The 13,652-nt window shown below is 43.2% G+C and overlaps 1 protein-coding gene across 5 annotated transcripts in view; it reads left to right on the forward strand.

Moving 5' to 3' along the window:
- Positions 1–12,859, forward strand: part of NRG1 (neuregulin 1) — a 356,475-nt gene extending 343,616 nt beyond the window's left edge. For all 5 annotated transcript variants that reach the window (XM_019517122.1, XM_019517117.1, XM_019517120.1 and 2 more), the window contains 2 exons: positions 1,358–1,561; positions 7,559–12,859. In XM_019517122.1, the coding sequence (XP_019372667.1) occupies positions 1,358–1,561; positions 7,559–8,210 (856 nt within the window). In that variant the 3' untranslated portion in view covers positions 8,211–12,859. The remainder of the gene's footprint in view (positions 1–1,357; positions 1,562–7,558) is intronic.
- The last annotated feature ends 793 nt before the right edge of the window (positions 12,860–13,652 follow it).

Raw genomic sequence — 13,652 nt, forward strand, 5'->3', positions numbered from 1 at the left:
CTCTGGGGAGTGTGCTGCCCCCCGCACCCCTTCTCCGGCTCAGCAGCTGGTGCCTCCTGGGTTTGTGGGGGGGAGGGGGTGGCCAATCATCGAGCCAGATGGGCACGGGGGTGTCCCCTAGCACGCTTCCCAGTGGACCACTCCTGGGTTCACTGCTAAGCACATGGAGGCCCTCCCCCACTCCTGTGGGACTTTCCATCTTCCCCTGCATCATGGCAATCACAAGCCGCGCTAGTACCTTGAGGTATGTAGAAAAAATATTTAAAGCTGTGTCTATGTCCGAATTGTGATTCTCCGAATCAGCACTGAATCTTCAGATTTGGATTCGGCCGAATCAAATCAGGGACAGTGATCCAAGTCAACGAATCGAATGACTGTCCCTGACTTGGTCCGAATCCGAATCGAGTAGGGCCTGCTTCGCACGCCCCTATTTTTAGATATAGTCAATTCCAAAATCGTAAAGAGGTGTGTGTGAGGACCAAGTCAGATAATGTAACAGAAACAGAAGCAGTGTTCTCATCAGATATAATCTTTATAATTTGCAATCTTGCTGTATTGGGGATGTTGATGTATAGAGATGTGACATCTGTGGCAGCTAATATGGTGTTTGCCAATTTTTTTGAGAAATGTGTAGTGTCTTTGAAAAAGCTAGAGCTCCAGTGGCATATGGGAATAGGATGGATTCAATTTAGCTAGAAACTCTCTGTGATCGTGCCAGTACCGAGACAATGAGGCATCCTGTGCTGCTTGGTTTGCGGATCTTGGGTAATAAATAAAAATTGCTAGGACTGGGATGCCAGGAGGAATTCCTGTACCACTGCAAAAAGAGATGTATTAAAATTGCTTGGGTTTGGGGTTTTAATCTGAAGATGAATGGCACTTGACGTCAGTTCACTGAAACTAATTATCTTAACCAGAATTTACAAAGAGCTCTATTGATTGCATGCAGTTCCATTACCAATACTGTGAATTGTAATTTATACTGATTGCTAAATTAGTGAGAGATCTTTTTTTTTTACCACTGTAGCTAGTGGGAGCTGCCTTAGTAGGTACTGCCTCATGACTGGTGATCCTTTTTCCTTCTCAGACTTCACCTTTCCATGGTCTTCACAGAAGCAGAGGCATCTTAATGTTTTTGAACACCATTATTAATAAAATGCAGGGTCTCCTATTAAACTGCTTCTGTATGAAGTGTAAGATGCAGATCCCAAGCTGTAGACAGATTTTTCTGTCCATTGTTAAACTTTAGCATATGCTCCTGAATTTGAAATCACAGTTTGGTTTCCTTCTTTCTCCATGCTTTTCCTCCCATCCTACCAAATTCTCCTCTCTCCCTCCCTCATCATCTCTTCATCAGTTGGAGTAATGGCCACACTGAAAGCATTATCTCCGAAAGCCATTCAGTGCTTGTGAGCTCATCTGTAGAGAACAGTCGGCATACAAGCCCAACAGGACCCAGAGGACGCTTGAACGGCATAGGAGGTCCACGAGACTGCAACAGCTTCCTCAGGCATGCAAGAGAGACTCCCGACTCCTACCGAGACTCCCCTCACAGTGAAAGGTACTACCACGAATTGATTTTCCTCTCTCAAACTGGCAGAACAAGGTGGTTCTAAATCTAAATAGATCCAAAGCAGACCTTAGTAGCTTAGATCTGCAGAGGAAAACTTAGCAACTCTGCTCCTTTAGGGAAGGCCCCTCCTCATTCATAAATATATGAAGCAATATACTAGTAGTTTTAATCTATCAAATACATGTCTTCCTTTCCTTCCTCTTCTGGACCCATCTTATTGCCAATGGGTAGCAGTTCATGCTTGGAGAAGCAGAACTAATTTGCCAGGGATTTTCAGTGCAACATAAAGATAAGAAGTGATGTAGAAGCGGACCTTTTGCCTAGCTCCGTTAGTCGGTACACAAGTAAGGAGGCATGTGGCACTTGTCAGAAACAGGAAGCAAAGATAAAAGGGGAAACATTTCAAAAGCACCTAAGGGTATGTCTACACCAGTGGGGCCCAAACTTCTGTCCCCATGACCTGGTTGAACGGTGTGCAGTTCAGTCTGTTGGCCTGATCCCATGCAAGGTTGATGTGTGGGGTTGTTCCATGGGTACAATCCTGCACAATGGCTTGACCATGTGTCAACATGATCAGTCATTGAGAGCTATATTATCTAGCCGCAGGGCTCTCTATGCATTCAGAAATTGGGCAGCAAGGGAGCAGCAGTTAACACAGTCACTGCTACTTCACCAAATTTCTGGACACTTGTGGAGCCCCACAGGTCAGATGACATGGCTCTGTAGGCCAGAGGCTGAGTGAATACCACTGGTCTACACTACTAGCTAGGGCCACTCCCAGCAACCCACCAACCCACTCCCAAACCCACCAACAACCTACATTAAAAACCCCTTCACTAACCCACCTTGGCATCTGTCCACAGAAGGTCTCCTGGTCATCAGGGTCTAAATGCAAGCCTGCCTTCAGATCAGTCCCCCTGCAGTATAATCAGAATTCACCCAGGCTGAAGGCTGAAAACACAGGAAGTCTGGAGCACCTGACTTCCAGCCCTTCTGTACCTGACTTCCTGTCTCTCTTGGTTATAATCAGAATTAAACATAGATGGAGAGACAAGTAGTGGATAGACAGATTTTTCGAAGTGTTTTAGTGAAACCCTTCTAGAAATTCTTCTGCCCATTAACATCTCCTTCTATGTTTGGTGTGCAGCTGTAGCAATGTTATAGACAGGGAATAGTGGTTCTTATGATTTGGGCTAATTAAGAGCAACCATCAGGTTTGATCCTAAATAGCATGTAAACATGCCCTAAATGATTTAGGAGCTCAAGACCCATTGACTTTTAGTTTGATTTTTGCTCCTAAATTTTTATATTCCTTTTGAAAATTACTTGAATGATTTAAAAGTAACACAAGGATAGCAGGAAAAAGATCTCAGGGCATGATCAAGTTACTTTCGCTGTGAACAGTGCTAATTGAGAACTTTTCCACAAAGTGAATTTCCACTTTGTTCATCCAGACCACAGCTCCTGATTGAAATGCACGTTTCAACAAAACTGGCATTAGGAGCAGTTTTCCAGATCCAGAGCGAAACTTGTTCAAAACGATACCAGGATAACCGGGTGGACAGACATTTGCCTAGGATGGAGGAATCTCAGGTCCAAGTCTCTGCTTTGCATCATTCAAACTTGGTCTCCCAGAGAGCTGTGCTAGGCTGAGTCAATCTATCCTTTGAAGCTGCTCTATTTTGTCTAAATAACTAATTATTCAGTGGGCCAGAGAGAGAGGAGGGCAGGACACAAAGCAATGTGTCTAAATTGCAGCAAAGTAAATCTAGGTTATATCTCTGGAAAAAAATTCCTGCTGGTAAGAAGAGTAGGACAGTTGAACAGGCTGCCCATGGAAATGGTGGAACCTCCTTCACTGGAGGTTTTCAAGCAAAGGCTAGACAGGCATCAGGTCAGGCACGGTTTTGGAGCAGTGCATCCTGCAGCTGTGCCGGGGTCTGAGACTTGGTCTTTTCTGGCCCTATGATACCAGAACTCTAAATCCTGAATCACATCCCCTCACATCCCAGGCGGTGCTTGGAACACCAAGTGGTTGGCCGTTCTGAATCAGGTGATTCTGTATACATTTTGTCCTGGTGTGGAACAGGAACTTCTTTGAAACTGTTGGAAACATTCACAGGAAGGGAAAACAGCTTGCAGCCCAGTTCTATTAATGAACCAAGCTGCTGCAGTCAGTGAGTATAACTAAAGCCCTGTGGCTACAGTGGTCCAAATTAGAGTGTCAGTACAAATAGTACAGAGATGCAGCCACAACAGAAGAAGCAAATGGATATTTGCAGTGACTGTATTGCATTTACAGCAGCACCTGGAAAGACCAGTCTGGATAAGGGCCCTACTGTGTATGTCTAAAGGAGCAGGAGGCAGAACTACAGTCACTGTCTAGCTACATATTTGCATCTCCAACTTTTAAAAACAGGAAGTTAATGCCAGTTATGCCTCTCTGACTCTGAGGCCCCAACTGATGGGCTATAATTTAAGCTGCGGATGGTTACAGAATGATTTGGGTTAGGATGCAAGGAATGAGATAATAGAAATGAGAAGGGGTATCTGCCACAGACCACAAGGATGTGAGGACAGGGAGAACAAAATATTTCTGGACTCTCTCTCTAAGCAGTGTGAAATCACAGTGAAATTTTAACGCCCCAGATGTCTGTGGTGTCATAAATACAGTCAAACCAGCATCATCAGAGAGGGTCTTCAGTTGGATTTTACTATCCAAAAACACAAAATGTGCAACTAGAGTAGAAGCCATCTGTCTGATAGCAGTTCTTACAAGTACAGAGGAACTAGTTAAGAATGTAGTGACAAAAAGGACGCTTGAACCACATGGTGTGAGCTGTCTGAACACAATGCCTAGGCCTGCTACCCTTAGCAAGTGCTAGGTCATTGTTAGCTGCAGGTTTGCTAAGGAAAACTGTCTGTAACTTACCAAGGAATTTAGCTTTCAAACAATGCAAGTGTCTAGCAGCTATCAGAATCCAAATCATATAAACAGCCATGGCCCTGAACCAACAGAGCACAACCAACAGAGCACTTAAACACATGCTGCACTTCTAATCACATGAGTAGTGGATTACTCAGGTGGGTTAAGTTAAGCATGTACTTAAATGCTTTGCTGGATTGGAACCTACAGCAGTAAATACTGCATTTTGAACCATCTGGGAGCCATGTAAATTGTATTGCCAAGTTCACACTGATGAACTGTATCATACTTCGGCATATTTGATCCTCTGGATGCAAGGAGAAGAGATTGTTTGCCTGGCCCTTCTGGACTATCCAAGGTCATCTGAGCAGCATTTTGACACATTAACTTTTTTTTCAGGTATATGTCTTTTCATTCCAGCTGGGAGGAAGAGGGCATCTCTCCAAATATTACATTTCCTGAAAGAAAATGTTCAGGGAAAAATACAGGCAGCATTTCTCCAATAAATCACCAGACCTTGATCTCCTCCCTGAAGTGGCTATGAGGTCTGAAGAGGAGAGACATTTCCCTGGGTGGTAGACTAGCCTTCATCCATCTTCACCATGCACAAAATACATGGCAAATATTTCTGGTACCTGAAGGGTGTGTGCGTGTGTGCACGCGCATGTGTATGTGCAAGTGAGCAAGAGAGTTATTCTAAAATATACCAAGTTTGAAATATAAAAATATAAAGCATTCCATAAAGTAAAAATTACTTCCTTACATACCAACTAAAACTTGGCTGTACTGTGAGTTAGGAAATCAAGAATGTGTTTCCCTCACATTCTGGACCCAACAGCTTCTCTCAAATTACATTCTGCATTGAGAGTGCAATGCAGGTTAGGGGGACTTTGTCCTCATCTGCTGTTACAACAGCTCTAGTTCCATGGAGGTCCCTGAAAAACCATGAGCTGCTGCTAGCTCTGTATTCAATCAGCTATTCTGTAGAAAATACTTGCCACTTCTCAATATAGAGAAGCTTGCAGAAATGAGCTCTTCCCTGACATCTGGAGCTATACTAACATAACTAAAGTTATAATTTTCTATGGATTTAGTTCAGCCAACACAACTTTGTATGTGGATGCAGTTTAAACTTAGCTTATATCAGTTGTGTCAATAAATTTACAGGCACAAGCTAAATCTATATAAGTAGCTTTATGCTAAAAGAAGACTGTCAACACACAACTTCACACTGGTGTGTCTAAAACTGATTTAGTTAAAACTCCTGTATGTAGACAAGCCCTACAGTTATCAGCTGTAAACCATCTAAGGCATGTTAGTGGAGATAAAAAGATTTCAGTGTCCTGGACACCAGCTATCTGGACACTGAGTGGGATAAACGCGTATGAAAAGAGGGAGTGATTTTATTTTAGTTATTTGACAAAATGAATTAATTACTCATTAATTGCTCACAAGTAACCAGCTTGACTGCTTGACAGGAAGGACTGACTATAGCTTTCCTTTTTTTCCTAGAAGCAATGGGTCAGTTCCTTAAGTGCTTTAAATCTGTGTAGCTCTACTGAAATGAGAAAATCTAGATCAGTTGCCAAGAATCTAGCTAGGTTTTCTTTTTTCCAAGTTATATTGCTGTGTGTAATCAAAGCAAATAAGCAAATATTGGATAGCCAGAGATTAGATAACAAATATGACTTCATTTTGATTCTCTTAATTTCACTCAGACAAATATCCACTAATTAAAAGCAAAGTGCTCTCACTAGCCATAGCAGTATAACTTGCATGAGCAGGTCTGCGGAAGACATTCATCTTGGGTTGAGCTTACAGTTGAATATGACTGAAATGGAGCAAAGCTCAGATTAGAGAAAAAATGGGCAAATGATGCAAGATTTCTTACTGAGCATAACAGCAGGTAGGTGAGCAGGGCATAAACCATGATGCTGCTTAAGGGAGAGACAGGAAAATGGAGCTAAGGGGGTACCTCATCCTCCTGTCCCCAGGGCCCACCCACTCATACACATTCTGCACCTTCCCTGCAGTGGCTCTGACAGCAGTGGCAGTGCAGGATACAGGACCAGGATGTAGGACCAGCGGCCGGAGGTCCACTGCTGGAAGGAAAGGAGACATCACTTCCTTTTTTGCTGCTAAAAATCAGTGTTTAAGTGAACATGTGGTACGTGTCAATGGCAAAATAAAGGAGGTGACATTTCCCTCCTGCCAACTGCTCCTGTACCATGGGCCATCACCACCCAGGGCATGTTACTGGTCATCTAGGGATGCCTCCTAGATGATGGTTTAGTTCTATTTCTAAAACTCACTTCAACTGCTAACCTTCCCCAGAAAGATATCAAGGGACTCAGAGGAAATTCTCTACAGGGCCATTAACACTGAGCCAAAACATCTTTTATGTCTTTTGTTGTTACCACATGAGGATAAGAAGTACCACATGTTTGGATTTAAGAATCTGTCACAAAGCCATTACATCTGGGGTTTAGTTCCACATCCCCTGTGGAACAGGCAGAGATCCCCACACAAAAAATAATAATTTACAAAGTCTGAATAAAACCCCATAAGGATCATGTTCCATGTAAGGTAAAGCTGCCATGACGGGGAGAGATTTTTCAATATGCAAAGACAAGCACAGTGTTTATGAGATGGTAATTATAGTGTGGGCCAGATACTCAAGTGCTCAGTAGCCAGCCGCTTCCATTGAAAAGTGTGGAGTATCCTGAGCCTTTCTGGTTGAGTACATTGTAACCTGAGGGATTGGCCCATATTACTAAACCCTCTGGCTCAGTTTTGTACAGTTAGTAGAACTAACTGCTGTGTAACACACCACTTAAGCCAAGTAAAGGTGGCAAAACTTCTGCAGACAGTTGCACACATCATTCAGAAAAGGCATTCCTCTGTCCCTGGAGCTATCCAATTTGACATCACAAAAATGTGAGAAATGGGTAATGGTAAGATGACTTGTTGTTCTTGAAGTCAGCATTCCTTAATGATTTCTTTTATGTTTAATCCCTTCTCCACCTTGATGGGGCCTTTCTGTGTGTCTCCTTATTCAGGTATGTATCAGCTATGACCACCCCAGCTCGCATGTCACCTGTAGATTTCCACACTCCAAGCAGTCCAAAGTCCCCCCCTTCAGAAATATCTCCACCAGTATCCAGCTTAACTGTGTCAGTCCCTTCTGTGGCGGTGAGCCCCTTTATGGAAGAGGAGCGGCCTCTCTTGCTGGTGACTCCACCACGGTTACGGGAGAAGTATGACCATCACATTCAGCAGTTCAACTCCTTCCACCACAATCCTGCCCATGAGAGCAACAGTCTACCCCCTAGTCCTCTGCGGATAGTAGAGGATGAGGAATATGAGACCACACAGGAGTATGAGCCAGCACAGGAGCCTCCAAAGAAACTAGTCAACAGCCGGAGGACAAAGAGAACAAAACCCAACGGCCACATTTCCAACAGAATGGAAATGGACACTGACACAAGCTCTGAGAGCACCAGCTCTGAGAGTGAAACAGAAGATGAAAGAATAGGCGAGGATACACCTTTCCTGAGCATACAGAACCCCCTAGCAACCAGCCTCGAGTCAGCCGCAGCCTACCGACTGGCTGACAACAGGACTAACCCAACCAGTCGGTTCTCTACACAGGAAGAATTACAAGCAAGGTTGTCCAGTGTAATAGCTAATCAAGACCCTATCGCTGTATAAAACATAAACACACACATAGATTCACATGTAAAACTTTATTTTATATAATGAAGTATTCCACCTTTAAATTAAACAATTTATTTTATTTTAGCAATTCCGCTAATAGAAAACAGGAGAATTAAAAAAAAAAAACTTTTATAAATTAAATATATGTATGTACAAATGTGTTATGTGCCATATGTAGCAATTTTTTACAGTATTTCAAAATGAGAAAGATATCAATGGTGCCTTTATGTTATGTTATGTTGAGAGCAAGTTTTGTACAGTTACAGTGATTGCTGTTCCACAGTATTTTGCCTAACCTTCCAACCTTCAGTTTTCCTGGCTTTTTTGTGCATTGCATTATGGTAACTGGATGTATGATTTGCAAGAATTGCAAAAGTCCCTCTGTTTGCTTGTAGTAGTTCCCAGTCAAAAAGCCCTGTAATGAATGGCAAACTCACCCATCCACCTCCCCCAAAAAGAGATACTATTTCCTTCTATAAGAGGTTTTATTTGCTTTCCATATATGAAATGAGTTTTGTCTGCTCTCTGCCAGCCAAAAGGTTTGCTTCATTGGGCACTGGAATAATAGTAGATCCAACAGCATGCTACTATTAGTTACAGCAGGATAACAAAAACTGCATTAAATAATGTTACTTATTAGAAGGAAAGTAATACTGTGATTTTAAACTGAATATATTACTAAGCAGAAGTCAGCTTGTACTCACTAGAAGCTGTCATTTCATTTTTTTCAGATATTAATTGTTCTAGTTATCTCTTACAAGACGGGTTCAGCGTAGCTGAGGCTGCAAACCCAGAACCTTACAAAAGAACAAGATTTCTATTAGTTTCAGTTAATAGGGAAACTATTATAGCAGGTATCTGTAACCAACCAAGGAAGAGAACTAGCTGGAACAAAAAATGCCACTAATAAAGGTGCAATCATATTTTACCTGTATTTTTAATGTTGATTTTTAATAGACAATTTATTCTTTTGTTTGCAAAAGGATGCAATCAGAGAAAAAGCCAACCTATAGGAATAAGTGTTTTGTAACTTGGTAGTGTGGCTATTAGAATGAGTTTCATCTTTGTACATAGCAGCAACTGGCAGGGTGGAATTAGTTAGCTGAATCATTAAAAAAGAATAGATGGTGGGAAAGACGTAACCTAAAACTTATTGACTTTGCATCCGGTGGCCTGTTTCACTTTGTTTATATATTTATTTAAATTTTCTATCAAAGGCCTATTTCTGTAGACAAGCACGCTGCATTGATCAGGCCCATAATGTGCATGGGGACTTGTTATGAATGTGCATGTGACCAGTGACTGCATTAGAATCTGTGACTGGGAAATAGACAAATGTGGTATCAATACTGGGATTGTTGCTCCTTTTCAAACCAAAAAAAAAAGCAAATGGCCTCTTTTGCACTGAATTCTGATCAATTTAGTGAGGTGACTGCCTCTTACTTGATTTTGCTTAAGTTCAGTTGGCACAACGCAGCCTCAGGACTGATGTTAAAAGCAAATGTTCTGTGTGGCCTCCTGAGAGGATGATATGAGCACATCTGTTCTGTAAGTAGTAGTGATTCTAAATAAGAACCATCTTAGTACAGCAAAAACATCAGCCAAACTGTATTTACGCCTTGGGCCATGTTCTGATCCTCGTTGCTCTGAGGTAAGCAAGTAAAAAAAAAGATTGTGTTGGACCTGAAGTCCCAGTTCAGCAAAGCACTTAAGCACATGCTTAGACCCATCCCCAATTGGAAAAGCACTTAGCACCATGCTTGAGTCCCAATGACGTTACTAGAACACAAAAGAAAGTTACATACATGCTTAAATGCTTTGTGGAGCTGCACTGAACTGCCAGTTCAGGACCTAAGGTTGGGATTTGGCTTAGTGCAGTAAATGAAGCTGCTTAGTAGTATGGATAAAAACACTGCGCTATAGCACTGTATGTTCAAAACAGAGTGTGTAAACACAATTTTATTTTGAGGTGAGTAGGGTTAACCATCCAATCAAAGCAGTCAGGGAGTAGCAATAGGGTTGTAATGGAATCCTTGTGGTGGTGTACAAGAATGAGCAGGTGTTCTCGGTGAAACAGCTCGGGCAGTGGACTTGGGTGTGTTTTGTGTACAGCCACGTATTTGAAACACATGCAAGAGACTGCAGCGTTCTTAATTACTGTATTACCACGATGCAGATACCCTCTGCTTTCCCTCTTGTTTGCATGCATATAGTATATCTTCATCCTGCTTCACAGTGTCTTTTTATTCCCTCTGTACACAACCCAGGGCCCTGTGTAAATCCTGGATGCCAAGTACTCATTTTGCACACTATTTATTATTACTGCTTGCAGTACAGTAGTACAGGTAGCCTCACCAGAGATCCCATTGTGCTAACCACATGGAAGAAGGCCTGTTAGGTGGAGGTTCCAAAAGTGGGACATGGGCTCTTAAATTAAAAGCCTGCTCCAAAACCCACTGAGGTCAGTGGAAAGCCTTCCATTGATTTAAATGGGGTTCGGATCAGGACCTAAGACCAGTCGCTTAATGACTAGGTTATAGAGAAAAAGGATGGGAGTGGAATCAGGTAAATAATTGTCAAAGCTTGGGAGAAAATCAGGTCTTTAGTACCCTTCCAGTGAACTAATTTTATCCACATGGCAAGGACACCAATACAAAAGAAAGGAATGCCGAGGACCTGTGCATGTGTGACACTCTCCATGCAGGGCTGGGGAAATAGGTTGCATTTCTTCTATTGCACTGATGAGCTGTCAAGACAAAAATACTCCCCCTCTGTACATGTGGTATAGATCGCAATAGGGTATGAGCCTGAGAGTTTTGGGATGGGGCTTTCAAATGGCCCCAAGTGAAAGTCCATGGGGGTTGGCTGTCTCACTCTACTCCTTTGAAAATCACAGCAGGGCCTGGGGTGAGCCAGCAGAATGACTCTGGGTTTACATTAGCCTGAGAAGAGCATCTGGCCCCTCAACTCTCAACTTCTCTAATACCCCTGGAAGGACTCAACTCCCACAGCTTGTGCACTCCCAAGATGTGATTCCATCTTTTACATGCAAGCTGCAGCTGCGGGAAGAGGGTTGTCACCACTTGTATTTGGGCTTAAGTCAGCAGAGATGCTGAGTAATTCCTGGACTCTGTGCCTCTTGAAGGACTGAGCCTGACATGCGAAAACCTAGCTGTTAGCATCAACTTTAGGAAGGAAAGCCTATGCTCTAAGGAAGGACTAGCAGCTCTCTCAGGGCCACTGGCCCCATCCACCCACAGCTCTTGGTCTGATAGGGAACCTCTGCCAGACCTTTTTCTAACCCTTATAGGAAGTGAAACAGCCATCTGAGGAGGAACACTGGAGCAGGGAGGTCAGGGGCAGTAACTCTGTCCTGATTGTCCTGATTTCAATAATGACATCCCCCAGTTTGGCTTTGAGGAAATTCCACATGACCTGACAGTCCTGTCTGAACTGTATCCCAGAAAGGGATGTGTGAAATACAGTGGGCCTCTTCTTCAGTTGGTACATGTCAGCACAGGTTCACCAATGCCTGCTTCCACTTGCCAAGAGTTGCCCCCCCAAGGAAATGGCCAAGCTGCTTCTGCAGAGCTCCTGACAGTGACACTAAAACGCATCCCCCACCTACTTATCCATGCTTTGTGAGCACCAGTCCAGGAAATGAGGCAGGGAAGGCATGGAGGCTCCATGCTCAGTATCTCTGTCTCCAGCATGCTTGAGATCAGCAGCAGGGGCAGCCCCCAGGGCAGCTTTGTGGCTTCATTTCTGGGCTTGACATGCCTGGAGAAGAACAGGTCAGCAGGGCAGGGTTCTCAGAGTCACTGCCTAAAGTACCGTGAAGCTGAATAGATAGACGAATGCTTACCTGTCCCATGGTTTCCCACCTCATCCACCTGCAAGAGTTGGGGAGGACAATTATTTGCTTTCCCAGGGAAACAATAAAACTTCCTTTCCTTTCTCTCATTTCATGACAAAGAGACACCATCTCCCTGTTCCTCTCCAGTTCCCATACCTTTATACAAATAATGAAATGATTACTCGTGCATCCAGGAAACCCATTTTTTGCCTGTGAGGTAGGCATCTCTCACCGTGATGATCCTAAACAAAGCCTGTTCTCAGCCATTGGCACTGGCTACGTTCCATCAGCCATACTGACTTCCGACCAGAAAAGCACCTATGAAATGCTGCAGAGAAATGCAGACAAAGAAAATGGCCACATACCATCATTTTAATTATATATTCTGTTGTAAATACATCTTGTACATACTTGGATGTTTTTGTGATCATTTACTGTTATTATGGGTTATGTATCAATGATGCTTTCTCAGTTTATTGTGTAACACTGTAAATAACATAATCTCCTTCATTATTTATACTTAGGCATCTAACACACAGAGAGAGTTGTCTTCATATTACTTTAAGATCTATGACAAAAATCTGTTTGTTTTCCTTTTGCTTTACAATGTAATGTATCATTTTTCCTCCCCTTCTTCCCCCTCCTCCTGCCTTTTTTTTCCTTTTAAAGAGAGTAATAATTTATTGTTCAGGAGAGAGAGAATGTATCTGTAATGCAAACTGTTCAAAGAATGCACCACGGAAGGCCATAAGGTACTGATAAACTAAAGAATTTATTATCCCAAATACTAAGCAATAAGTAATTGTTGATTTATTTAAGTTTTTATTGTTCATTCTCAGTAAAAGAGGTGCTGGAATAAATTGCTACTGTGTTGTACTGGCACAGTTGCTCAGCAGACTGCTTCAGTCCATTAGGTTTTACCTTTCTGGCTCCCTACCCCAGCGTGGTGCTACAGCATTATGTTATCTAGCTCCAAAATTTCCTTTAGTGCGTTACATTCCTTATTTGTCATTTTTGCTGGAGTTTTCCCTTGCCCGCATTTCTAGAGTGGAGCGTCCCATCCAGTCTGCTGTCTCATGCCCTTGTTCCTAGAGTTCAGATGGCTCATTACTGATGCAAATATAGTGTCATAGTTTCATAGATTTAGGGTTGGAAGGGACCTAGTAGATCTTCTAGCCCGACCCCCCGCCAGGGCGGGAGAACAACAAAACCCCAAAACAAAAACGGGACTCAAATGAGTCCAGCCAGGTAGGCATCCAGCCTCTTCTTAAAGACCCCCAGGGTAGGGGCCAGCACCACTTCCCTTGGAAGTTGGTTCCAGCTCCTAGCCGCCCTAACTGTGAAGTAGTTTTTGCGGATGTCCAATCTATACCTCCTCTCCATCAACTTGTGCCCATTACTCCTTGTTATGCCAGCGGGCGCTAGGGGAAACAGCGTCTCCCCCAAACCCTTCTGGTCCCCCCTAGTGAGTTTATAGACGGTCACCAGGTCCCCCCTCAGCCTTCTCTTGTGGAGGCTGAATAGGTTCAGGTCCCGCAGTCTCTCACTGTAGGGTCTGCCCTGTTGTCCCCGGATCATGC

Source organism: Gavialis gangeticus, unplaced genomic scaffold, assembly GCF_001723915.1.
Source record: "Gavialis gangeticus isolate Ggan-Ray unplaced genomic scaffold, GavGan_comp1, whole genome shotgun sequence".
Taxonomy (NCBI): domain Eukaryota; kingdom Metazoa; phylum Chordata; order Crocodylia; family Gavialidae; genus Gavialis; species Gavialis gangeticus.